The 27,881-nt window shown below is 36.5% G+C and overlaps 1 protein-coding gene across 2 annotated transcripts in view; it reads right to left on the bottom strand.

Annotated features, from left to right (window-relative positions):
- RNGTT (RNA guanylyltransferase and 5'-phosphatase) overlaps positions 1-27,881 on the bottom strand; it is a 223,844-nt gene that overhangs the window by 124,824 nt on the left and 71,139 nt on the right. The window contains exons 10-11 of one of the 2 annotated variants that reach the window (XM_043438969.1): positions 20,167-20,238; positions 13,741-13,905 (exon numbers count right to left, since the gene is read on the bottom strand). In XM_043438969.1, coding sequence (XP_043294904.1) covers positions 13,741-13,905; positions 20,167-20,238 — 237 coding nt within the window. The remainder of the gene's footprint in view (positions 1-13,740; positions 13,906-20,166; positions 20,239-27,881) is intronic. The other variant, XM_043438970.1, reaches the window with a different exon arrangement.

A 27,881-nucleotide genomic window follows, 5' to 3' on the forward strand; every position in this document is an offset into this window, starting at 1 on the left:
TTTTAACTTGTGTCCTTTTGATACAATAAAAGCATAATCATCACTATAATGCTCTTCTGAGTTTTAAGGCCTTCTAGCAAATTACCAAATCTGAAGGAGTCCCTGGGTGACCCCAGAATCAGTAACTGACTGGTCTGAAGTAAGGTGGCCCTGGGGATCCCCAAACTTGTAGCCAGTGTAAGGGCAGTCTTGTGGGGACTATGGAGTTGGCCTGAACTCATTACAGTAAGTTTTTGTCACTATATTTCTTGAGGTGATATAATTTAAACTGTCCTCAAAGGCATACCCCTCAGCAGGAAAGCACCTGACTTGCCCTGTTAGGCACTACTGCCAAGGGGCTAGTCAAGAAGTGGCAGACTGTAGAATGATGCGAAGTGGCCCTGCTGGTTAATAGGTTAACCACCACAGAGGAGGCCTTCAATAGACATAGAATATCTCTGAACAAGGACAACCCATACTAGGACGGCAAATGGCACTTATGAAGTACCAGAAAAACAGAATGAGATCTTGTTTTCCACAATATAAAGGGCATATAACATTTCCTCTATTCTTTATATCAATTTAAAGATGGCACAGAAAGTTCAAAATCATATAAAAATAGGACCTTCAGATTTATATCTAGACTACTGGATAAAATACCTCAGGTCACAATATTGTGGACTCACCTGTACTTCAACAACAACAAAAAATATTTCAGGAACAAAATAGCAAAAGTGCTACACCTCTGTTGCAGTAGTTGTATTTCCTATAATTACTGTTACTCATTTATGAAAAATTAGTTAAGACTAAGCAAAGTAGATTTTAGGTACTGGAAAACCAATGGATTTAAACCAACAAGCAGATGATGACTGCAACCGTGAAATTAAAAGACACTTGCTCCTTGGAAGAAAATCTATGACAAACCTTGACAGCGTATTAAAAAGCAGAGACATGACTTTGCCAACAAAGGTCCATCTAGTCAAGGCTATGGTTTATCCAGTAGTCATGTACGGATCGGAGAAGGCAGTGGCAAGCCATTCCAGTACTCTTGCCTAAAAATCGCATGGACAAAGGAGCCTGGTAGGCTGCAGTCCATGGGGTCGCTAAGAGTCGGACACGACTGAGCGACTTCACTTTCACTTTTCACTTTCACGCACTGGAGAAGGAAATGGCAACCCACTCCAGTGTTCTTGCCTGGAGAATCCCAGGGACAGGGGAGTCTGGTGGGCTGCCGTCTATGGGGTCGCACAGAGTCGGACACAGCTGAAACAACTTAGCAGCAGCAGCATGTATGGATGTGAGGGTTAGATCATGAAGAAAGCTGAGGGCTGAAGAACTGATGCTTTTGAACTGTGGTATTGGAGAAGACTCTTGAGAATCCCTTGGACAGCAAGGAGATCAAACCAGTCAATCCTAAAGGAAATCAATCCTGAATATTCATTGGAAGTACTGATGCTGAAGCTCCAATATTTTGGCCACCTGATGAGAAGAGCCAACTCACTGGAAATGACCCTGATGCAGGGAAACATTGAAGGCAGGAGGAGAAGGGGACAACAGAAAACGAGATGGTTGGATGTCATCACCGATTCAATGGAAATGAGTCTGAGTAAACTCTGGGAGATGGTGAAGGACAGGGAAGCCTGGAACGCTACAGTCCATGGGGTCGCAAAGAGTCAGACAGGACTGAGAGAGTGAAGGACAACAAATCAGCATCCTGAATTTATTACCCTTGTTCCTAAGCGTATAAAACTATGGGCCATTCAAGATTCTACTTAAAAATAACATTAAAAAAAAAAAGAAAAACTCTTTGGGAACCTCCTAGAATCAGTAATAAAATCTGTTCTACTTATATCTTGATAAAACACTGATTTACAAATACACTACAATTTAGAAAAGGTAACCCAAGTATGTGGGTATCTAAACTTCATTTTTTGCTTTCCCCAAATAAAATCAGTCTAAAAGATGGAGGGAACCCACAACTCAAGCTGGGAGAGGCTTTCATTATTTCCAAACAAGAATACAGAGGTCATGTACTCCACACCATGAACAATGCTGGTCTAATATGCCTAAAAGGAATCCTAAACATAAATAAGGCTTTCCCTTAAATTACTGTCTTCTCAGACAAAAAAAAATCCAGGTATTCTGAACCTCCTGGTGCCATACATCTGGACTTAGTATAGTTAATTTTCTCACCTCAAACAGCTAGAATTAAAAGCTACTACATTCTTGGTTCATTTACAGTTTGGTTTTTCTGGTCATTCCATCATAATTAAGAAGTAGCCATGTTTTCTTCACTCTAGTTGTTTAAAAACAAACACCACCACATTCTTAAGCTTATTTCTGAACATGAGCAATGACTAACTCATCTTCTCTCCATCCTCCTTCACCATCCAAGTCTATCTTCCAACCTGTGACCCCACAACCTATTAGTCTTAAAATATTCTGTCTGTACAGAAGATGATTCAATATTTAACAGTTCAATTTCTCTATTTAAATGTAATCTCTGTGAGGTTAAGTATCAATGGCTAATTGTTCCTGTATTTTAAGCACCTAAAAAAAAAATAGTCAAATACACTATCATTAAAAAAGTCAACAGATTGAAGAATGTAAGCTCAAGGTGTCATGTTAACCAAAAGCAATAACTTTATTTCATCCAAGTGGAATCAGATTCAGTCATCCTAATGCACATTTACTGACAAAATAAGGCTATGAAATTAGCAAACAATTCATTATGTCTATGATAACACAGTTTAAAACTGTGCCATTGTGCTGCAAAAAAACTTAATCAATAGGAGAAAATAATTTTGGTAAATACATACTGAGAATAATTTTAATAAAATTAAGTTGTAACTCCTAAAACTAGTAATAAATATAATTTTGCAAAGTTTAATCATTCTTTTTTAAAGAGAATCCTATTTAAGTCTCTAAAACCATTTACATGACCAGATATTTTCTTTTCCTTTTCAGGTTCACCATGAACAAAAGAAAAGCAGACTTCCCTCAAATTTGTCATCGATGGGTAAAATTATATCCACGGTGAAGAGTTCAAAAAGGACGATATAGGACTTCCTGATTGGTCCAGTGGTTAAGAATCTGCCTCACAATGCACGGGTCACAGGTTCAAGCCCTGGTCTGGGAACTAGGATCTCATGTGCTGCGCGGCAGCTAAGCCCACGAGCCACAACTAAAGCAAGCCCACACGCAGCAACGAAGAGCCCCTGTGCCACAACAAAGACCCAGCACAGCCAAACATGAAACCATAATAAAATCAAAATTAAAACGATAACAGCACTATTCCTTTAATATCTTCAACTTATTTTCTTCTGGTTTATAATTCAGCAAACATGGCAAATTACTTTAAGATTTTAATTTAGAAATATATAGCTGTTACTATAATACCTATAAACTAGAGCAAATATTTAATAAGAGTACTGCTTTTCCTTAAGTATTCCCCAAAAGTATATTTTTATAAACTTTCAGAAGATAAAGGGGGTTTAAACCTTTATAAACCATCCTTTCTTTTATTTCTAAAATGACTTCTTAGCATTTCAAATGAACTATAGAAAAGAGAAAGTTGTCAAGAGGAAGGTTTGAAGTAGGAAGAGTCTATGATACTAACAGATACAATAACATGGAAGGCAAGGTGGGGCTCAGGGATTAAACAGCCCCAAGAAGAAAGAATGAAAAAAGCAAGTTCTAAGAGAGGTGCTTGAAGAACTCATGCACTGAGTAACACATGTTCCACATAACCCTCATCCTGATGGTAGAATCTCATAGAAATTTAAAGCTATTTCCAAGACTTTACTTTTTCACTTTGAATAAAGAGCTCTAATCCTTGGTCATCATATCCATCAGCTACTCTAACATTAACCTTAATTGTTCAATGCTATCTATCAAACTCACAACAAGGACTTCAGCACTTGGATCATGGTCATCTTCATGTATGCCACCATCCTACAGGTCCACTTATATATGGGTTTTTTGTAAACTAAATATGTACTACAGTACTATATGATCTACAGTTGGTCGAATCCAAGGATGTAGAATCACAGATAAAGGGGGCCAACTGCAAAGTTTTATTGGAATTTCCAACTCCATGGAGGGCTGGAGCCCCTAACCCCCATGTAATTCAAGGGTCAACAACATTCTATACTTGTCTTCTATCATAAGAATACACTGTTGCTTCCCAGAAAACACATATTAGGATTAGTTCATCTGTGACTCTACAATCAAATCAAGTTCTTCAGTGCTTCACTTGCTCCCCGTGAAGTCATCATCACAGACCAAATATTCTATGACTAACCATTATACAATATATATTCAAATATACTATTGTCATAAATAGTAAAGCACATAAAATAAGAAGCCCCAGTTCCATTTTCCTAGATATTTTATAAACTATTTTAAAATTTTATTGCAATTCTTCAACAATGACACAATGATATTCTACTTTTGGTAAGACTGACCCTATTTGGGGTATAAAAATGGCTAGATGTGCATTCAATAACCAAGGGATATAATCTAAGCAAATATATATATAATGAATGCCCCTAGTTTTCCTAATCCACTGCAAAAGGTCACATTTTCACAACCATGTCCCAAAGTCTATTCTGACACTTTTCAGTTCTTAGAGGAGAATTGAAACACATAATATATAGGTTTTAAGAAAGTCTGGAATTGTTAATTATTTACGCTTTGAGCAATGTGACGAGAGTTGTGAGCTTTTTTTCTTTAGGAAAAACAAACAAAAAAAAATGTACCATAGACATTACTTTTAAATTCACATGCTGGACCTAAGTACCGTTCATCATTTCAACAATTAATTAAGGTTCACTTAATTTTCTACGTAACTGGAAAAGACAAAAGCTATTATTTAACCTTAATCTTTCATCTTAAAATTCTAATAAAACTACGAGGTCGGACATTGACACCAAAGTTCCGGCTCATAGCAATGAGAGTTACACACTTAAAAAAGGCGGCGGGGGTGGTGGGGGGGGTGGTGGTGGTGGTTTCAGTTGAATTTGAAGATGTGTGAAAAGTCAATCCAGTGCCTTTGTTAACCTACAGTAAATTCACAACCACAACTGGTTAGAGGAACTAATCTATCAGACTTTTTTAGAAAAGAAACTGCCTCCTAATCAGTGTGTGTGTGTGTGTGTGTGTGTGTGTGTGTGTGTGATCAGTGTGCCTAATCAGTGTGTGTGTGTGTGTGTGTGTGTGTGTGTACTCGCTCAGTCGTGTCCAACTCTTTGCGATCCCTTGGACAGCAGCCCATCAGGCTCCTCTGTCCATGGGATTCTCCAGGCAAGAATACTGGCGTGGGCTGCCATTTCCTTCTCCAGGGGATCTTCCCAACCCAGAGATCAAACCCAGGTCTCCCGCATTGCAGGCACACGCTTTATCCTCTGAGCCACCAGGTAAGCCCCCTAATCACTTTAGAGGACAATAATTATTTTTTCCTTCTGAATCTATTGTACTAATACCTATCTCGTGAATGTTAATGGTAAAAAAAAGAATTTAAGCAGCTATTCTGGGCAAACAGATGGAAATTTCCCCATATTACAACTCTGAGTCCATAGAAGTGTTTAAAATATATTTGGTACCAGATATAATGATCTCTTCATGTTTCAGTGAATAAGATTTACTACCCCAAAAGAAGTTTCCTGGAACAATAAATCTTGAGGTTCACTATACAAAAGCAATTAAGAGCTCTCTTTATTACACATTACTGTGATTTTCTTAAATTCTCCTCTGAAATGGTAAATGAATGAGACTGAAAGATTCCATTAGGCCATATTCAATTTTGGTGATGAATGACATATTAATAGACTAGATAGTACAAAACTGAACACCAGAAATATGAGAATACATAAAGTTAGCCTCATTTCATCTTGCATCTGCCTTTAAACCAAAACAGTTTTACCATTATGTCTGTAATAATGTAAAAAATGAGGCATAATCACTGAAAACCTCTATGTGTGAAGAACAGTTCTTCACATTTAAGCAAAGGCTTTTTCCTTCTCTTCAACCACAGTTGCAATAACAAACTCTCAAAGGTACTTTTTCTTTTACTATGATACAAACAATACAACAATGATAAAGTCATATAACATTTGTATATACAAATAACACATCTTAAGGCTAGATTTTCTTTATGAACTACTAGTGTTAGACAAACACTTAAGAACTATAAATTTATATTTAAGGATAAAATAAGAAAAGAAAGAAAAGCAAGGCAATACTTAGAAAATTAATCTGAATGGCAGATGAAATACATACATACATATATATATATATATGTATACATATATATATATAAACTTCCTAGCTAGCAGAGTATGCAAGAAAATAACAGATTAATATTTATAAAATCTTTATTAAACTAGATGAGTACAAGCTCTTGAAAAATCAGGTGCAGTTAAAAAAAGTTTTCATAATTCTCTGTTTAATCCTCTCAAAAGTTATTAGAAATCTTCATATTTGTTACTTTCATCCTACACAGCAAATATTTAACTTTCAAAACAGTAATAAATCATTCTAAAATATTTTCCACAGAATTTTAATAAAGCAGTCAAACTGGACATGATAAAGTAAAATGACTCCAAGCAGAGAAAAGCAAAAAAATTGTTGCTAGAAACTTTTAAGAGATTATCAGCTCTTTGTTTTTCCTCGTTTTTTTTTTTTTTTCCTTTTCTCCTGTTTTAACTTGAGTGAGATAAAAGGAATGGAGTCTTGCTTAACTTTTTTTAAAAATTATTTATTTTAATTGGAGGCTAATTACTTTACAATATTGTATAGGTTTTTTACATACATTGACATGAATCAGCCATGGGTGTACATGTGTCCCCCATCCTGAACCCCCCTCCCACCTCCCTCCCCAACCCATCCCTCAGGGTCATCCCAGTCCACCAGCCCTGAGCATGCATCAAACCTGAGCCCTGTCTCATGCATCAAACCTAGACTGGCGATCTATTTCACATATGGTAATAAACCCATGTTTCAATGCTATTCTCTCAAATCATCCCACCCTCGCCTTCTCCCACAGAGTCCAAAAGTCTGTTCTTTACATCTCTGTCTCTTTTGCTGTCTTGCATGTCATTGTTACCATCTTTCTAAATTCCATATATATGCGTTAATATACTGTATTGGTGTTTTTCTTTCTGACTTACTTCACTCTGTATAATAGGCTCCAGTTTCATCCACCTCATTAGAACTGATTCAAATGCATTCTTTTTAATAGCTGAGTAATATTCCATTGTGTGTATGTACCACAGCTTTCTTATCCATTCATCTGCTGATGGCCATATAGGTTGCTTCCATGTCCTGGCTATTATAAACAGTGCTGTGATGAACATTGGGGTGCACGTATCTCTTTCAATTCTGGTTTCCTCGGTGTGTATGCCCAGCAGTGGGATTGCTGGGTCATACGGCATTTCTATTTGCAGTTTTTGTTGTTGTTGTTGTTGTTGTTATTTGCAGTTTTTTAAGAAATCTCCACACTGTTTTCCATAGCGGCTGTACTAGTTTGCATTCCCACCAACACTGTAAGACGGTTCCCTTTTCTCCACACCCTCTCCAGCACTTATTGTTTGTAGACTTTCTGATAGCAGCCATTCTGACCAGCGTGAGATGGTACCTCATCGTGGTTTTGATTTGCATTTCTCTGATAATGAGTGATGTTGAGCATCTTTTCATGTGTTTGTTAGCCATCTGTATATCTTCTTTGGATAAATGTCTGTTTAGTTCTTTGGCCCACTTTTTGATTCGGTCGTTTATTTTTATGGAGTTGAGCTGCAGGAGTTGCTTGTATATTTTTGAGATTAATTCTTTGTCAGTTGCTTCGTTTGCTGTTATTTTCTCCCATTCTGAAGACTGTCTTTTCACCTTGCTTATAGTTTCCTTTATTGTGCAAAAGCTTTTAAGTTGCATTAGGTCCCATTTGTTTATTTTTGCTTTTATTTCCATTACTCTGGGAGGTGGGTCATAGAAGATCCTGCTGTGATTTATGTCAGAGAGTATTTTGCCTGTGTTTTTCTCTAAGAGTTTTATAGTTTCTGGTCTTACGTTTAGATCTTTGATCCATTTTGAGTTTATTTTTGTGTATGGTGTTAGAAATAGTGTTCTAGTTTCATTCTTTTACAAGTGGTTGACCAGTTTTCCCAGCACCACTTGTTAAAGAGATTGGCTTTTCTCTATTGTATATCTTGCTTCCTTTGTCAAAGATAAGATGTCCATTAGTGCATGGATTTATATCTGGCCTTTCTGTTTTGTTCCATTGATCTATATTTCTGTCTTTGTGCCAGTACCATACTTTCTTAATGACTGTAGCTTTGTAGTATAGTTTGAAGTCATGCAGGTTGATTCCTCCAGTTCCATTCTTCTTTCTTAAGATTGCTTTGGCTATTTGAGGTTTTTTTGTATTTCCACACAAATTATGAAATTATGTGTTCCAGTTTTCTGAAAAATACCATTGGTAGATTGATAGGGATTGCATTGAATCTATAGATTGCTTTGAGTAGTATACTCATTTTCACTATATGATTCTTCCAATCCATGAACATGGTATATTTCTCCATCTCATTGGGTCATTTTTGAGTTCTTTAATCAGTGTTTTATAGTTTTCTATGTATAGGTCTTTTGTTTCTCTAGGTAGATTTATTCCTAAGTATTTTATTCTTTTCGTTGCAATGGTGAATGGAATTGTTCCCTTAATTTCTCTGTCTTCTCACTGTTAGTATATAGAAATGCAAGGGATTTCTGTGTGTTAATTTTATATCCTGCAACTTTACTATATTCATTGATTAGCTCTAGCAGTGTTCTGGTGGTGTCTTTAGGGTTTTCTATGTAGAGGATCATGTCATCTGCAAACAGTGAGAGTTTTACTTCTTTTCCAATTTGGATTCCTTTTATTTCTTTTTCTTTTCTTATTGCTGTGGCTAAAACTTCCAAAACTATGTTGAATAGTAGGGGTGAGAGTGGGCACCCTTGTCTTGTTCCTGATTTTAGGGGAAATGCTTTCAATTTTTCACCACTGAGGATAATGTTTGCTGTGGGTTTATCATATATGACTTTTATTATGTTGAAAGATATTTGAGATATTCTCCTTCTATGCCTGCTTTCTGGAGGGTTTTTATCATAAATGGATGTTGAACTTTGTCAAAGGCTTTCTCTGCATCTATTGAGATAATCATATGGTTTTTATCTTTCAATTTGTTAATGTGGTGTATTACATTGATTGATTTGCAGATACTGAAGAATCCTTGCATCCCTGGGATAAAGCCCACTTGGTCACAATGTATGATCTTTTAAAAATGTTGTTGGATTCTGTTTGCTAGAATTTTGTTAAAGATTTTGGCATCTATTTTCATCAGTGATACTGGCCTGTAGTTTTCTTTTTTTGTGGCATCTTTGTCTGGTTTTGGGATTAGGGTGATGGTGGCCTCATAGAATGAGTTTGGAAGTTTACCTTCCTCTGCAATCTTCTGGAAGAGTCTGAGTAGGATAGGTGTTAGCTCTTCTCTAAATTTTTGGTAGAATTCAGCTGTGAAGCCATCTGGTCCTGGGCTTTTGCTTGTTGGAAGATTTTTGATTACAGTTTCAATTTTCATACTTGTGATGGGTCTGTTAACATTTTCAAATTCTTCCTGGTTCAGTTTTGTAAGGTTACACTTTTGTAAGAATTCGTCCATTTCTTCCAAGTTGTCCATTTTATTGGCTGATAGTAGTCTCTTATGATCCTTTGTATTTCTGTGCTGTCTGTTGTGATTTCTCCATTTTCATTTCTAATTCTGTTGATTTGATTCTTCTCCCTTTTTTTGTTGACAAGTCTGGCTAATGGTTTGTCTATTTTATTTATCTTCTCAAGATATTTATTTATCTTTATTTATTATATCAGCTTTCAGTTTTGTTCATTTTTTCTATAGTCTCATTTGTTGCTTTTTCACTTATTTCTGCCCTAATTTTTATGATTTCTTTCCTTCTACTAACCCTGGGGTTCTTCATTTTTTCCTTTTCTAGTTGCTTTAGGTGTAAAGTTAGGTTATTTATTTGATTTTTCTCTTGTTTCTTGAGGTATTGCTTATTTTTTTTTAATCAACCATAATTTCCTAAAATGATTCAAGATCGATGCTGTGCATGGTCTAGTTAAATGCTAACTACATACAGCTCTCGAGGGAACATAACTACTCATAAGAGAAAGGTATGGAGTGGAGAGAGGCAAACAAGCAGGAAATGAAGACAACTTAGTAGAAATAACTTAACAGAAACAGAACTTAGCAAGTGGGAGATAATCCAAGTTCAGGCTTAGTCATATGAAAGAACAAAATGGGGAGTTTACTAAAGAAGATAGCTATGCAAGTGTGATGGCAGGAGGTAGATGAAAACTCTCTGCACCTCCTTTCAATTTTGTCATGAACCTAAAACGGCTCTAAAAAATAAAGCCTTTTCAAAAGATAAATTAATAATAATATATTAAGACTAAGTAGGGCTTATCCCAGGAACAAAAGAAAGCTTCAGTGTTAAGATATATTTCCGTTTAATTCATAAAATAAATAAAAGTAAGCTGGAAAGAAAACTATATTCTATCTATAGATTTACAGCAGATAAAAAGTCATTTGACAACACTGAACACCTAGTCTCGATTAAAAGTAAAATAATAAACAAGAACAAAATGGAGAAAGAGAAGTCAATGAAAACACAAGGGCCTACAACAGCCAAAACAACTTCAAAAAAGAAGTATCAAGTTAGAAGATTAAGTCTGTCTGATTTCAAGATTTACTATAAACAAAAGTAGTCAAGACACTACCACCACAAAGACAGATAAAACAGATCAAGGGCACAGAACAAAGCATTTAGCAATAGGTCCAGACATACATGACAACTTATTTTTTATAAAGATGCAAAAGGAATTCAATGAAAAAAAAAAAAAGATCATCTCATCAATACTTGGTGCAGGAACAACTGGATATCCAAATGCAAAACAAACAAAACCTATCAACAGGCTAAAAATAACCCTAACATCTATGACTATGGATTAGTTAAGTAAAGTATGGTACAATTATAAGATGGAAATCTGTGCATCTATAAAAAAAAAAGATTGAAGGAGATCCCTATGTTCCAAAACTGGCACAAAGGAGACTCAAGATAAATTAAGTTAAAAAAAGGCAAAGTATAGGAAAGGAAGTTAAGAATCACCTCCTGGGTAAGGGTGGTAAAAATATAAATAAATGTACTTGCTTATATAAAGAAATTCTGATGGATACAAGAAACGCTGATAGCAATGGTTACTCTTCTAAGATGATAAATAGAAACTATCTATTGTCTGACTTTAAAAATTTTGTTAACCATATTTAATCTATTCATATAATTCTTTTTTAACTGGCCTTCAAACTGGAAATGCAAATAAAATTGTAATTTAAGAAACTGCTACTTATTAATACTATTTAGTATGCTGCATTCTAACATCTATGCATGTATATTAAGTTAAAAATTGAACAACTCATTATTCCTTCACTAGTTTGACGGATCAAATTAGACAAAATGAAGAGGCTCTTTATAGAGTTTGTGTTAATAAAATTCTAAAATCACAGTTATGTTCAAGATTTTATAAATAGACAGAAATTAAATTCTACTATTTTCACCCCAAAAGTATGCATTTTTCAGAATTATAAATTTTGTTTAAAACTATCTAAAACCTAGCCTTCCTCATAAAAATGATACATACTTCCCTGCTGCAGGAGCAACTGGATATCCATATTCAAGACAAACAAAAACCTATCAACAGGCTAAAAATAACCCTAATGTCTATGACTATGGGTTAGTTAAGTAAAGTATGGTACAATGATAAGATGGAAATCTGTGCATCTAAGATTGAAGGAGATCTCTATATACCAAAACTGGCACAAAGGAGACTCAAGATAAACTGAATGCCGCATCACTCATAATATCACTACTTTACAATTCCCATTAACAAAGATAAAAATAGTAAGACTCTCCAGAGCATTAACCTGTCCACCGTAGCTACTATTCTATAACTGGTGTTACCACAGCCTGCTTTAGACCTACTCTGCCACAAAACGTGCCTTCCCTCTGTATTCCACAACTCAACACTTTGGTAAGAGAAACTGAGAACAAAAAATAACAGTGATAACTAAAAAAGGAAGGAAAGGGGACTTATATTTAAAATGCCAAATATTAGAACTGCTTTAAAAAAATTTCCTATGGTAATTTCAAAGCAGGATTTCATAAGTACAAAGGAAAATAAGTCCATCATGTTTTTCTAGTGAAAAAGTATGTGAGAGGTTGTTCAACATAACTGCTTAAGATCCCCGAAGAGCAATTTTCTAAGCATTTCTAAGCAGCACTGATTCTGACTAATAAAACTACACCAAGACACATTTTCTTAAACGCTAAACTTTGAATTATGACAGCACAAGCTGTCAAAATGGTTTTTTTTTTAAATGAATGCAAACTGAAAGAATCTGGCTTCTGCTCAACTTTCATGCTGTATTAATAATTTAGAAAATATTTCTATAATGGTACATAGCTCCAGTTAGCAGATTTCCATGAAGGGTGTGACCTGCACTAAATGCTGACATTATCCTTTCCCTACCAACTGGGCAGGGCACAGAAGTGTATAGCTCTTACAGGCGTCCCATTCCTGCAGCCAAAACAGACAGAAAAGGCAAGCAGTGAACTGCAGGAAGGCTGTGGCACCAGAGTCAACCAACGGGACCATGCCCAGCAGGCACTATACACAATGTGAAAGTGGAATGGTAAGTCTGTATCTGCTGAGAAAAAAAGACAGGCATTCAACGGTGCTAAGATTATCGCTAATATTATATCCAAAGGCTAATACCAAATTGAGCAGACTTGAGCAGAAGCAGTTCAAATACAACACAAACTTATATTATTCAAATGTGAGATTATACCAGAAAAAAATTTAAAACATGTAATTACTCATGTTGCTTTATTTCCTGTATTCTTCTATCCTAACCACCCCTCTTCTGAAACATAATAATTCCATGGTGCATCTTTACTGTCAAATACTATGCAGCAGTTACAAATCTCTTTGCATGACATGGAAATATTTCCAAGTGAGTATTTCCAAGTACTGCTAAGTGAAATAAGTTCCAGAGTATTTAGTATGATGCATTTTCAGTGTCAAAACAACAAAACAGCAATAGCAAAAGAAAGCTCTCCATGTGTATGTATATACATTCAGATACATAAACTGGTTTTTTAAATAAGACTACACACTGAACACTGTTGACCTTCAGAAGGCCTAACAGGTGATTTTCACTTTATACAATTCTATACTCTTCACAGCTTTTTTAAAAAAAATAAACCAACAACCATGAATCAAATACTATTATGAGAAACAAGGAACAACTTAAGTTCCCATCACTAAAATCTTACCAAGATAAAGTAGATAAACAACAGGACATACTGTACAGCACAAAGAACTATATTCAACATCATATAATAACCTGTAATGAAAAAGAATATATATACATATACATATAACTGAATTAATTTTCTGTACACCCAAAACTAACACAACATTGTAAATCGACTATACTTAAATTAAAAAAAATAATCTTATGAATGTGCAGACTTGAGAATTTTACATGTCTGTCTAAAACAGTGCTATATTCAAGTAATTTCTGGAAAAATCAAGACAAGAGGGCCTCAAAATGTCATTCATATTCCTTTCACAAGTTAAATTTTGATACACTGTAAGTACTAATTAGAAAACTTTACCTTTCTTGATGCATAGATGTCAAAAAATGGCTTATTTCTGACACTGAATGGTTCCTGTGTTTTGTCAATGAGCCCTGTCTTCATTTTTTCATGTCGAGGATTTATTATTTCTCTTTCTATACACTGCAGACGGATATTAAAATCACAATCTCCAACCGGCTGTGCCTGAATTAAACCAGACAATGATTTAAATTTCAACACTAAAAACCATTGTATCCGCATAGTTATCCAGGCTGTCACACTACACACAGCAGTCTATATAAACAGCACCCTCTGGAGTTGCCCAGTACACAACCTGCACCTTGGTATGTGCCGGCCCTGATAATCAGACTAAAGACAGAAGCATGCCTAAACATGCAAATACACATACACAAAACTATTTAAACTATAAATATATAAAAGAATATAGGAAAACAATATAAATCTCCTCAAATACAAATTTTCAATCCAAAGCTTTCACATCTGAATTAAAGTATTAATATACTCACTAATCACTTTTATTATTTATATGAATTAGTAAAACCTGCATAAAAACCAAAATCCAAGTAGGTGGGAAAGTATAGGTACACAACACACCAAAATAAGCACAAAAAAAAAGAAAAAAAACATCGTTTTGTTGTTTAAAATGCTAACACCTTACAGCCAACAATAAGTAGAAGACATTTATTAAAGAAATACACTATCAACTCTGAAAACTAATAAAGAACAAAGTTTATAAAATACAATAGAAAAAGAAAGTGATCTACTCCTCCACATGTATACACATAGTACATATATTATGGTACACATATATGATGGGCTTCCCGGGTGGCACAGTAGTAAAGAATCCACCTGCCAATGCAGGAGAAACAGGAGACGTGGGTTTGATCCCTGGATCAGGAACAGTCCCTGGAGGAAGAAATGGCAACCCACTCCAGCATTCTTGCCTGGAAAGTTCCAGGGACAGAGGATGGGCCACAGTCCATGCAGATGCAAAAAGCTGGACGTGACTGAGCATGCACGCAGCCAGAGGTGCATGTATATGGTTATGTATACGTGGTTTGAATGAGGAAATAAAAAGCACACGCCATGCTTCTGCACGAGCTGAGGGTAGGGCCTGCCCTCTCCTGATTGGACACACAAATACAGCTGCAGCCCTTCACCTGGGTGACAGTAATGGTCCAGATTAGCAGCATCACCTCAACAGGACACCAAGCACTCTCTTCTTTACTTCTCCATTAGATATCCTTCCCAGCATTTTCCCTGTCTTTTCTGCCTTCTTCCTCTTCTCTCATCTATATTACTCAACCTAACATTTACCCAACCTACTGTTTACAAAGAGGTGGCAACACTTGCTTAAGCTGTGAACATTAAATACGCCTCAAGGATGACTTTTTCTCAACTCTGGAAGGATGACAATTTTGATACTCAGCAAAAAACACAGAGCAAAACAAAGTGAATGAGAGCTAGATATGAGGTAGAATATGTTCCCTTTATATGAAGGCATACAGCTGTGCCTAACAGATGTTTATTGAGGAAATGGTAGTTAGTAAATAACCATGTAGTCCATCTGCAATCTTTTCCATGTCACCTATGTCATCAACAGGGCTGAAAAACCTAAAACGTCAGGTTCATTCATTAGATGAGTTCAGACCCCTATAAATTACAGTGAAACAAGCAAGGCTTCTTTTTAAGAAATAAAATAAGTCTAAAAATTACAGATAGAAAGTAAGTTCACCTTCAAATCTGTGCTACCTATCATAAAGGAAGTTCCTGATAGATATGTGAAGAATTATAGAGAATAGACTATAAGAAGCACTCAATAACTATTGACTTCTCAAAAGTCTTCTCTGTTTTGAGTTCCCTCTTACGTCAAAACACTACCCACCCTGCCACTGGAGCTATCTTTCAAAACAATTAAAGTATGATCACATCATTAACATAACTAAAACCCTTCAGTAGTATCCTATTTTATACAGAACTGAACTAGAATGCCTTATTCAAGGAATCTGGCCCCCAACCCACCAATCCATTCTCACTTCCTGCTACGTCCCACATGTCACACACATCAAGTACGCAAATGTCCATCTAATGCTCCTGACCTCTTAGGCTCACTCCTTCAAAATTAGTATGTCACTTTCTCTGTCTACAACTCCACACTTCAAATGACTCAACTATATCCACGGTAACCTGGAATATTCTCACCTCTCTACCTCTCATGTATCTCTCATATACTTTCCTATTTCTCCCTAATATCTTTGATATTATACTTATGATACTTTTATAATTATTTCTTTAATTTACATCCCCATTCATAAGTGCACTTCAAGTTTCTTTTAATTTTGCATTCCATCTAAATATATATCCTAACAATTGTGTATAATATATGCACATTAATCTCTAATAAGTTGCATATATACACAACTGTATATTATAAAACAGAGAAAAACTGAATAATAGATTAAGAATAAATCTTTCTTCTTTTCAAATCCCAATGAACTGTTGAGAAAGCAGCCTTTTTTGGAGGTCAGTACACTAAATCATGACCAGTGGTCATGTATGGATGTGAGAGTTGGACTGTAAAGAGGGCTGAGCACCAAAGAATTGATGCTTTTGAACTGTGGTGTTGAAGAAGACTCTTGAGAGTCCCTTGGACTGCAAGGAGATCCAACCAGTCCATCCTAAAGGAGACCAGTCCTGGGTGTTCATTGGAAGGACTGATGCTGAAGCTGAAACTCCAGTATTTTGGCCACGTGATGCGAAGAGCCGACTCATTTGAAAAGACCCTGATGTTGGGAAAGATTGAAGGCAGGAGGAGAAGGGGACGACAGAGGATAAGATGGTCAGATGGCATCACCGACTCAATGGACATGAGTTTGGGTTAACTCCAGGAGTTGGTGATGGACAGGAGGCCTGGTGTGCTGCAGTTCATGGGGTCGCAAAGAGTCGGACACAACTGAACAACTGAACTGACTGACACTAAATCATGAATTCCCTGGAGGCAAGAAATCATGTCCGAGTCTTCTGTGTATTCCTGACATCTAGAATAATAATTGACATATGAAAAATTATCAATGAAATTATTGCTGGACAAAATAGTAAACTAAAGTATTAAAAAGTTTTAAACCATTATCTCAAAATTTTTCTCATAGTGACCTTGATTTGATAAATCAAAATAAACAAAGTGGTTAATCATCTGTGAAAGTCGCTCAGTTGTGTCTGCCTCTTTGTGACCCCATGACTATACATGGAATTCTCCAGGCCACAATACTGGAGTGAGTAGCCATTCCCTTCTCCAGGGGATCTTCCCAACCCAGGGATCAAACCCAGGTCTCCTGCATTGCAGGCAGATTCTTTACCAGTTGAGCCACCAGGAAGCCCTAAATGAAACCATCAATGAAAGCTCCGTGGTAAATTCAAGAATTAAACATATGATGCTTTCAGTTATATCTTATTATCAGAAACATGAAAAATGTGACATTAAAATCAATGAAAAATAGTAACAGGCACTCAATAAATACTTATTGAATGAATGATTATAAACCTAGAGATGAAAACCATGAATTCATCATTCTTACAGCAAAATATGGATGAATTTCCTAAACAAGACACAAAAGCACAAACTTTGAGATCCAGTGACTTTGATTTCACTAAAATGAAAAAAATTCTGTACCTCAATAGATATTGATTTGGAAAACATACTATTTGCCACATATATAACTAAGAAAGGATTAGAATCCAGGAAGGATAACTATTAGAAGATTATTTGGACTTGCAATTAAATCACAAAAGAAAAATTCAAGCCAAGTAAAACTAAACATGAAATATGCTTAACTTCAAACTTCCCTAGTAGTCCAGTGGTTGGTAACCCGCCTGCCAAAGCAGGGGCAAGTGTTAGTCACTCAATTGTGGCCAACTCTTTTGCGACCCCACGGACTGTAGCCCAACCAGGCTCCTCTGTCCATGGAATTCTCCAGGCAAGAACACTGGAGTGGGCTGCCATTTCCTCCTCCAAGGGATCTTCCTGACCCAGAGATCAGAGCAGGGTCTCCTGCATTGCAGACAGATTCTGTACCACCTGAACCAACCACCAGAGAAGCTCAGGAATGTGGGTTCAGTCCCTGGTGTGGGAAGATGCCCCATGTTGCGGGGCAACTACTGAGCCAGCACTCCAGAGACCGTGAGCCGCAACTACTGAAGCCCACACACCCTACAGTCTGCACTCCACAACAAAAGAAATCATTGCAATGAGAAGTCCGAGCACCCCAACTAGACAGCGTCCTGCTCTACTGCAGCTAGAGAAAGCCTGCACCCAGCAATGAAGACCCAGGGCAGCCCAAAACAAATAAATAAATAAGTAAAAAAAGAAAAATTTGAAAATTAAAAAAAAAAAGAAATATGGTTAACTTCATTAGTAACCAGGGGAAAACAAAACTATCCAGTTGCCAAAAATCTTAGTCTGAAAATATCAACTGTGGTAAAGCGGTACAACTCCTCCTGAGGGGAACGGAGCAGCACAACAGAAGAGCTGTGGTCACCAATGTGACCAGAGTCTCCGTCAGGAGGGATGAGGACGGCACTGTTTTAAGGGCTTCACCGGTGACTCACGCAGTAAAAAATCCACCTGGGTTCTTTAACCTGCATGTGGAAGACCCGGATTCGATCCCTGGGTTGGGGAGATTCCCTGGAAGAGGGCATGGCAACTCACTCCAGTATTCTTGCCTGGAGAATTCCATGGACAGAGAAGAGAAACTTGGTGGGTTACAGTTCATGGGGGGTCACAAAGAGAGACAACTGGGCAACCAAGCACAGCGCAGGTGATCATATCCCAGGAATGAGAGCTGTCTTAGAGAAGCGTGGACACACGTGCACAATAAAAGGTACGTAACACTGTTCCACGCAACAGCAGCATGACAGCAAAGTGTGGAAACCCACGTGTCCATCAGAGGCGGGAAAAAGATGAACCCTGTTTATTCATACAATGTAATAAAATACTAATTAATTAAAGTGGGTAAAGGTATTAAAAACATTCATGGGAATAATAAATAGCAACTTCAGGGTAGAAGCTGCTTCTGGATAAGGGGGGGTCATGAATGGAATGAAAGAGGTTTGCATAAGAAACTTCTACTAAACCTGTAATGATTTATTCCTTATTAGAAAATGCAGTAAAACTGACAATGTTCAACTTCAACAGATTGGGAGGTCAGTACATGAGTATTCCTCATATTATTCTCCATATTTTTGTGTACTATAAAATTTTTCATGTTTTTTTTTAAAGAATGAGAAGGCTGTTGTCTCAGACAAAGCTCCCAGGCTAACAAGTGAACCTGCACTGAACAATATTAAGGCAGAGCTCACTATCAAGAGGCAAAGGAGACAGTGTGCCCCCAGTCACAAAGAAACAAGGCCACACCCCCACTCTTTACATCTCATTATGGTCCACTGATCATTATCCAAGACTGGCGATGAGAATAAGTCAATCCTGGGATGCATTATTCTTGAGGAATATAGTAGTTACAAAGAGAACAAAATTAAAATTTGGTTTCTGACCTTCAGTTTCTTAAATTTGAAACTCTGTTTGAAATAGAAATTTAACAAAAAATGAGACATGTAATTGAAAATTTCTGAGAAAAAGTAATCTGGATTAATACAATCCAGAATCTTAACACCACAATTTAAAATGTATATCCCCCAAAAAAGAACTTTTTAAAAATTTCGTTACAAATCTTCAAAGCCTTAAAACTTAATGCTTTTAATCCCCAAAGTCTTAACTGCTTTCAGCCTGGTCTGAATACTAAGTGATTATGCAATTTGAATAACATATCTAGAGGAACAATTATACCTTTTCATGTATATACACTATTGAAAGAACTTCTTGCATTTACAGAAGTCATCTTGTACTGCCTAAATAATTTAGTCATTACACCATAATTCAGCATTAACAGGCAGATTATAGGTAAGTCTAAAATTGTAGGAAATAGGTAGAGAATATAATTCCTACTTTTTTATTTATTTACAAAAGGTAGTTCTGCATTTTGTTTTCTTTCTGCATCTTTCTGCCTCCATGTTATAAAATCAACACTCATAGTCAGTTTCTCTTTTTTTTTTAAGTGATAGACAGTAATAAAATTTGGAGACTTTTTAAAATCCAGTACAAGATAGCTAAAATTGACAATTTTCCATTTTACAAAATACTGTCTTATTTTATCACAATTATACTCACTTGAAGTTCCTAAAGACTCCAGAGACAAGAAATGTGCAAAATGTTAGGTAATAAAGAGAAAGAAAAGGAGATGCAAAAGTATTTTAACAAGGTGTCAAATAAGTAACTTGACAGATTCATCATTTTTCTTTTCTACTATCTCTAAGGCAATAATCTTTTTTATTTGTTAAAAACCAATTATCTCAGTGATAATTTTTATTTTATAAATTATAGAAAGTACTTACATTGAATTTAATTATGTCATATATCAAGTATCTAGGAACGGCCTGTCCATTAACTCTGTCAATAATCATTTCCTTGAAGGAGAAAAAAAAGGTAAGTTTATTCATATTTTAATAGCAATTTCTTTAGTTTGATTAAAATATAACAGTCATACAAACTAGTATATAGAGCATAAACATACAACTTGGTGAAATTTCAAAGTGCACACACTTGTATGCAAATCACTCCTATGGACTTCCAGCGCTCACAAAGCCCAGGTGAGCACTCTCTGTGCTGCAGGAAGTCACGGTGATGCTTCATTATAGTCTTTACATGTGAGCTACTACGCTACACTTCATGGTGTCTGGATTACTAAACAACTATTAGGAAAAAGAGACTACAAAACTTAACTTTGTTAAATCATTATTGTTTTACATTGTGTCATATGCCAAGTACTTTAATCATAAAACCTATAGGTAATAAATGGTACCCTTATTATAGACAAAATCTCCATGTGACCCACACAGTCTTTCTTGGTTCCATATCCCTCTACTATGATCAAAGGAACAGTGCAAGAGAATATGATATCATACTCCATTAAGTGAAAAGAAGTTAAATTCCACACACTGACAGAAAAGAGATAAAGGACACTAAAGGGTAATTATAGATATAAAAGTAAATTTTTTAAAATTTTATTTCTTATTTTTTTTTTTTTAAATTTTATTTCTTAATAACAGGTTTTAACCTAAAATTCTTTTTCTTCCCTCATATTCTTCCTAGGAAAGTAAGCAAGCTATTTGTTACCTAATTTCATGATGAAATATTCACACACAACCATCTAAAATTACAAAGAATACATTGATTTAGGACAGATACATCTTCCAGTTTTAAGGAATTATTACCAATTGGTTTCTTTCTCAAATTTTGTTTGCCGCACTACTGACATTTATTTATGGTTATCATCTTGAATGTCATCAATCACTTTTCTTACTTTAAACTAATTATTGAAAGATTTTTATTTAAGTATCTGAGAATTTTATGAGCCGACAAGGTAGTGCCAACAACAGGTTTCAATCACTCTTCTCAAGAATGGGTGGACGGAAGCCAAGTGGGCTTACAGGTTCAGAGAACAGACATCACAGAACTTCCCTCACAAATTACCTGATGAAATGAGTGAATACGTATATTCTTCACACGTTAAAAATAACAAAAAAGAAAGTTTGTTATCAGCAAACAAAACAAGTAAAAAGGAATAAACAAACCAGTAAACTTTAAAAACTGACAGCCATGGAAACCACCAAACTTCTGGTAAAACAGAAAGGCATAGCAGGATTCAGCCCCAAGCCCACTAAACCCCCAGAAGCCCTATTCGTAAATGACAAACCCTTGATAACTGTCACTATTACACTCAAACATACAGAAGCAAACTCAGGGTTATTCTTGTCCTTCTCCTCTCTTCAGAGTGAAGAATAACTGAAAGAGCAGAACAGTGTGCCTGAAATAAAGGCTACAGGACTCCATGCTGAAGAAACAATCTGAGAGTTACTAGGATAAACTATGGTTCCCAACCAGCTGAAGACAACTTTCACCCACAGTTTTTAAAAGAGAACAGAACCCAGTAGCAAAAACCCAACACCGAGGCTGCACTCCTCCCAATAACTTCTTCATCACAGCGCCCCGTCCCCACATCTGTCACTATCGCTCTAGGGTACAGAAAAGTGAGTAAACGTAAAAAAATTTAAGCCTAAAACTTAGCTAAGAAAACTGAACTGCATTATTAGTGGGATTGTAAAATGGAGCAACCAGTTCGAAAGAAGTACAGCAGTTCTCTCAAAAAATTAAAATTAGAACAACAGGACCCAGCAATTCCACTTCTGGGTATACATCCAAAAGAATTAAAAACAAGATCTTGAAGAGGTATTTATACACCCATTGTATGTATCAGCATTATTCCAACAGCTAAGAGAAGGGACCCAAATGTTAATCAACAGATGAATGAATAAATAAATGTGGCATGGACAGAGAGCAGAATATTATTCAGCCTTGAAAAGGAAATATATCACATGCTACAACATGCATAAACCTTGAGGACATTATGTTAAGTGAAATAGGCCAGTAAGAATCAGACAAATGACACATGATTTCACTTATATAAGGTATCTAAAGGATTTAAACTCATAGCCAGTAGAATGGTGCCTGCCGCAGGCCGGGGGTAACGAGAAGCTGTCTAACGGGCAGACAGTTTCACGTTTACGGGATAAAGAAGGTCCGGAGAGCTGCTGCTCCACAGTGCGCATACAGCTACCACTACCACACTTATAAATAAAAAAATTAAATAAACAAATAAAATCTAGTGAAGAAGGGAAAATAGATTTTCTCCTGTGATCAAGTTTTAGAAACAGGGTCTAGATTTACCCTCCTGCATGAAACAACCTAAGAATGAAAAAAGGGGTAAACAATCTAAAGTTCAGTAATAGGCAGGACTTAGGGTTCCAACGGCTCACAGTCAAAAGATGATGCTAAAGACTTGGCGTGGCCCAGATATAAGGAATATTAAGTTGAGTACTTTGAAGAGCCGCTCAGAGTTTTAATGAGAGGAAATAACTGTGGAAAACTCGGGGCCTTCAAAGCTGATCTCAAAGACAACCCATTCTTTGAAATGCTTTTAGATAAGGCCCACTTGTTTCTAATTACCATAGTACATCTAGGTGACAGAATGTTCTGGAATTAGCAGCAGTGGTTGCACAGGGCTTCCCCAGTGGCTCAGCTCCTGCCAAGGCAGGAGAGGCAGGCTGGATCCCTGGGTTGGGAAGATTCCCTAAAGAAGGAAACAGCACCCCACTCCAGTGTCCTTGTCTGGAGAATACCAAGGACAGAGGAGCCTGGCGGGTCACAGTGCCTGGGGTCACAAAGAACAGAGTCAGACACAACTCAGTGACTACACAACGACAACAAGGTGGTCACACAACCTTACCAACACAAAAACCACCAACTTACACACTTTCACAATGGCGGGTTATATTTCAGGTATCTTAATAAAGTTAAATTTGAGAAAGAAATCTGAAAATCAGTTCTTAAGATGAAAGGAAAAAGGAAGGAACCTCTGACATACAGCCTATATTAAATGTGAGCTATATACGTGTTGATTATACACATTCTACAAATACAGCCATAATAAAAATGACTAAAGGGAAATACATCAAAAGGTTAAAACTTAATCTTGATAGCTGAGTTTTGTTCTATTTTATAACATACAGACTTTGTACAGTTTTAACAAGCATACATATACTTTTGTAAAAAATTAACATGAAAAGACATGTCATTTTCCCAAGATTTTTGTTATTAACTTTAATGATTAACTGTTATATTCTCCTATTATCCTCAGTATAAAATTGATTGAATTTTACTGATTTGTTTCAAGTGAATTAATGTCGTATTTCTAAACTCCAATTTTCCCCATTTTGTAGGTCAAAGAACATAATTTAGAGAGCAAAACAAAAGCCTCAACACTCATATCTGACAGCCAGACAATTAGGTAGTTTGAGTTATTCTTGGATTTGGAATTTTACAGAAACAATTTGCAAATGAAAATGTAGAAGAAACAGGAAACTAAACAGGGCTGTTTTAATTAACTAAGTGGAAAAACAGATATGGTAGCTAAAATTCTGATCCAAGTAAACTGACATCATGAATCATATTGCTATTTTTAAATCTCCTAAGAGTCTATTATGTTGCTCTCAGTTATCCAAGTTTGGGATGAAAATAAATAGTATTGCTAAGTTAAATCTGCAGAGGGTTAGACATCTAAATTTTAAGCATTATTTCTACCTGGAATACCCGTGGCTCATGTCCAACCAAAGTCTCTTTCTATAAAAATCCTCCCATAATCTAATGCCAAATCCTTTATAAGCCATCTTTAGTTACTAATTAGATATGATTCATTTCTCCTCTAAACCACCCTAGAACTTGTTTTAAATACCCATCTTCAGATTATTGTTTGATTCGTCACCCATCATTCTCCATCCCTCCCCAAAGAAGCACAGTGTCTCCAAGGTGAGGCCTTCTCCTCGACCCTCTAAGTGCTACCTGCGCTCTGTGGCACGGCACGTGCCGGGAATGAAAAACTGCACTAAACCCTGGCAAACACTGTGACTGCAGAGTCTTCTTCTTCCTTTAATTTTATGAATCACAATGCTAAGAAGAAAAAAAAAACTTAGATAAAATGAAAGCAGCAAAAATCAAAATAAATGTTCCTGTTGTTCCCATGAACTAATTACCACAGCTGTGGTGTTGGGGATGCAGACTATGGACAGACAACTGCAGGGATGCCTGTCACACCAACCAGGACGAGCAGGGCTCCCCCGGCAGATGCGCAGTGAACAATATTCCCAATCTTACACGCGGGCTCAGTCAGCCACAAGGGGGGGGGGGGGGTGTGCACACGCACACGCCCACACACAAACATGTTAGAAAGTTTACGTACACATGTGAAGTATTTTAACACACACACTGTCACGGGAATGAACATTTACTAGTAGCCTCACAGCGGATGCGGTACAGGTGACTCTGTGACTATAGTTACTCTTTGCTCAGTCTCTGCTACTCACTCTCGACCATGACTTTCTTCCCTTCTGTCTTCATCTTTAGTACCTGGCCCAGTCATCCTCTCAACCTGGACTGCTATCATCACTCATTAGGCCCCATCGAAAATTTTCACCTCATGTCCACTGCTCTCTTCCATACAACCTCAAACTCTCACTCTCTCTAGGTCACACCCTGAACCTTCTAAGCACTTAAAACTATACCTCACAAGTGACTAATTCAAACCGTCTCATTTCCCAGCCACAGTCATCCATCTTCTGGCCAGCACAAGCCCATATACAACTGGTAAATTTTTTTAAAAGCACATGAGATAGGGGCAGTAAGCATTCAGGTCACTTAGAAAGTGGCACTCCCTCGGTTAAACACATAAATACATATTTTATGCATGTGGTTTTCATGAGGGTATTTCTATCACTGAGCGTTTAAACAAACATTCACAAGCTACTCCCTAGTCTTCCAATATCTACCTGCTAGTACAACCCCAAACTAGAGAAGCAAGTTTCATCTTTAGACAGAAAGCATTCTCATACAAATTCCAGAGACTGTTAGTCAGATATAATTTGATCTACCTCATGAAAAAGGTTCAGTGTTGAAAAAAGTGAAGAAATATTAAAGAACACAAGTGGTATCTTGGTAGAAAAGAGACTTAAAAGTTGTGGGAAGTCATAAGAAAGATACAGAGTTCCTTTTCCCTCCAAAGAGAAACAGTGAAGGTGTGGCAGACAGATAAACCACAGGACCAAGCAGAGCAAACAGAAACATAAGGAGTGCAGAACCAAGCCTACCAGATATCACTCTGCAGAGAAAAACGCAAGGGGCTTGTTCACAGAGTGTAACATACTAGTTCAGCCTACCTTTCCAAATAGCCTTGTTCACCAAAAGCTAAAAAAAGAATAAAATCTAAGTGGTAAACTTCAGAAGAGCCAGAATATTGGGTATTCTTACACTATCAGGCATTAAATTGTATGCTAAAGTTATAGCATTTAAGTCAACCTAAAACTACCACTGGAAGTCCTAAATATTAGCGGAAGAGGAAAGTAAATCAAGAAACAAAGATATACGGAAATCCTATACATAATTTTAAAATGACCTATGTAATTTAAAAGGAAAAATAAGATTAGCTGACTGATGCTGGGGTAATACCTTAGACATTGGGAAATACATAAAACTGTATCCCTATCTTATTCCTTTTACCAAAATATATCATGGATAGATCAAGTATTTAAATATACAGATGAAATCATAAAAGTATTAGAAGGAAATATAGGTGAGTATTATAGTAATTCTGAAGTAAAAATATTTCTTAAAATGGCACAAAAGCCAAATAGTAAAAGCCAAAGTGTTTAACTACTATCTATTAAAAAGATAACTAATAAGAACCTACTGTATAGCACAGGGAACTCAATACTCTCTAATGATCTACATGAGAAAAGAATCTAAAAAATAGTAGGGGTGTCTGTATGTGTGTGTGTGTGTGTAACTGATTCACTTTGCTGGACACCTAAAATGAACACAGCAACTTTAAAATCAACTATAGTAGGGGTGTGTGTGTGTGTGTGTGTGTGTGTGTTTTGTAGGGGTGTGTGTGTGTGTGTGTAACTGATTCACTTTCTGATCTACCTGAGAAAAGAATCTAAAAAATAGTAGGGGTGTCTGTGTGTGTGTGTGTAACTGATTCACTTTGCTGGACACCTAAAATGAACACAGCAACTTTAAAATCAAGTATATTCCAACAAAAATTTAGGAAAAAAAAAAAACCAAGGTGTTCATAATTTACCTACATAAATTTATACTTGTGCCACAGAAAACACCAGAAAAAATTTAAAAACACATTTTTCTAAAATATGGGTCATAAAGCAATATCCCAATAAACAAAACATCTCGTAAACCAATAAGAAAAAGATGAACATCCAATAGGAAAATGTATAAAAGATCTGAATGGGCAATTCACAAAAGAAATACCCTAACTCTGTACCATACTAAACACAGTAATAAGTGAAAAATGTTAAACCTCCTTAACAATTCACATAAATTAAGAGGTAAATATCACTCTGTGTCAAACACTATTACCAGCACTTTATAACCCATCCAACTTAATCTGCACAGCAGCACCAAGAACTTAGCGTAACTTCACTACAGATGAGGAAACCAAGCAAGCTGCAGGAGGGCCCTCATGTCATAGCTTATGAAACCAATCAGGCACCGTCAGTCAGTCAGGGCTCTCAACCGCTGTGCTATAGTACCCCCTAAAATGGAAGAGTCAGTTAAAATTAGAAGATTTAAAATTTTCCAAACCCAGTATACAGATCCTTTACATATGGTTGGCAGAACTGTACATGTGTTCAAACTTTCTGGAAAGAAGAGTGGTAATCATACACGTCAGTGTTTAAAATGGTCAATGCTCTCGAATCCAGCGTAGTCGCCACAGTGCAGCCTGTTACTGCCCCTTCCCTGGAAGGGCTGCTCCTCTTGTATTCCAAGTGGTACGGCCGCCAATGAGCTCCTGGCCTCCACCATCAATCTTCCCTGGATTTACACGTAACTCAGGCCAGGCCCTCTGGAATCTTCCCTGGGACTGATATATGGATACAAGGAGAAGTTCCCTTTCTGCTTGGGTTGCAATGCAACTCGCCTCCCACGTGGAAAGAATCTTCACACAGTGAGAACGGACAAGTAAAGCAAACAAAGAGAGAGAAAGACAGTGCCTGGCCAATATCACCTGAGTCCCCAGATCCAGTCTGAAGCAAATCAAGCTGAAATCTAATTATTTGTGCCAGTTTAGTTCTTGTTTCCTAGGTTACTTTAAGATGGACTTCAATTACTTGTAATCAAAAGATTTTTAAATGCATATTACAGTCTCACGTCTAAGAATCTTAATTATAAAACTGCACAATTGTAAAAAGAAAAAGGTATAAGGATATGCATTCTACTGTGTCTTTTAATACAAAAAGCTACCAAAAAACCTAAATGTCCACCAAAAAAAGGACTGGCTGAATTAATTATAGAATTGTTTGTAAACTGGCCTGATTAGAGTCACTTTGGACACTTGTTAAAAATAAAAGTTCAAGAGGAAGCTGACAAATGCATAATTACAGCTGATTTGTGTTGTTGTATGGCAGAAACCAACACAATGTTG

This window comes from Cervus canadensis, chromosome 20 (assembly GCF_019320065.1).
Source record: "Cervus canadensis isolate Bull #8, Minnesota chromosome 20, ASM1932006v1, whole genome shotgun sequence".
Classification (NCBI taxonomy): domain Eukaryota; kingdom Metazoa; phylum Chordata; class Mammalia; order Artiodactyla; family Cervidae; genus Cervus; species Cervus canadensis.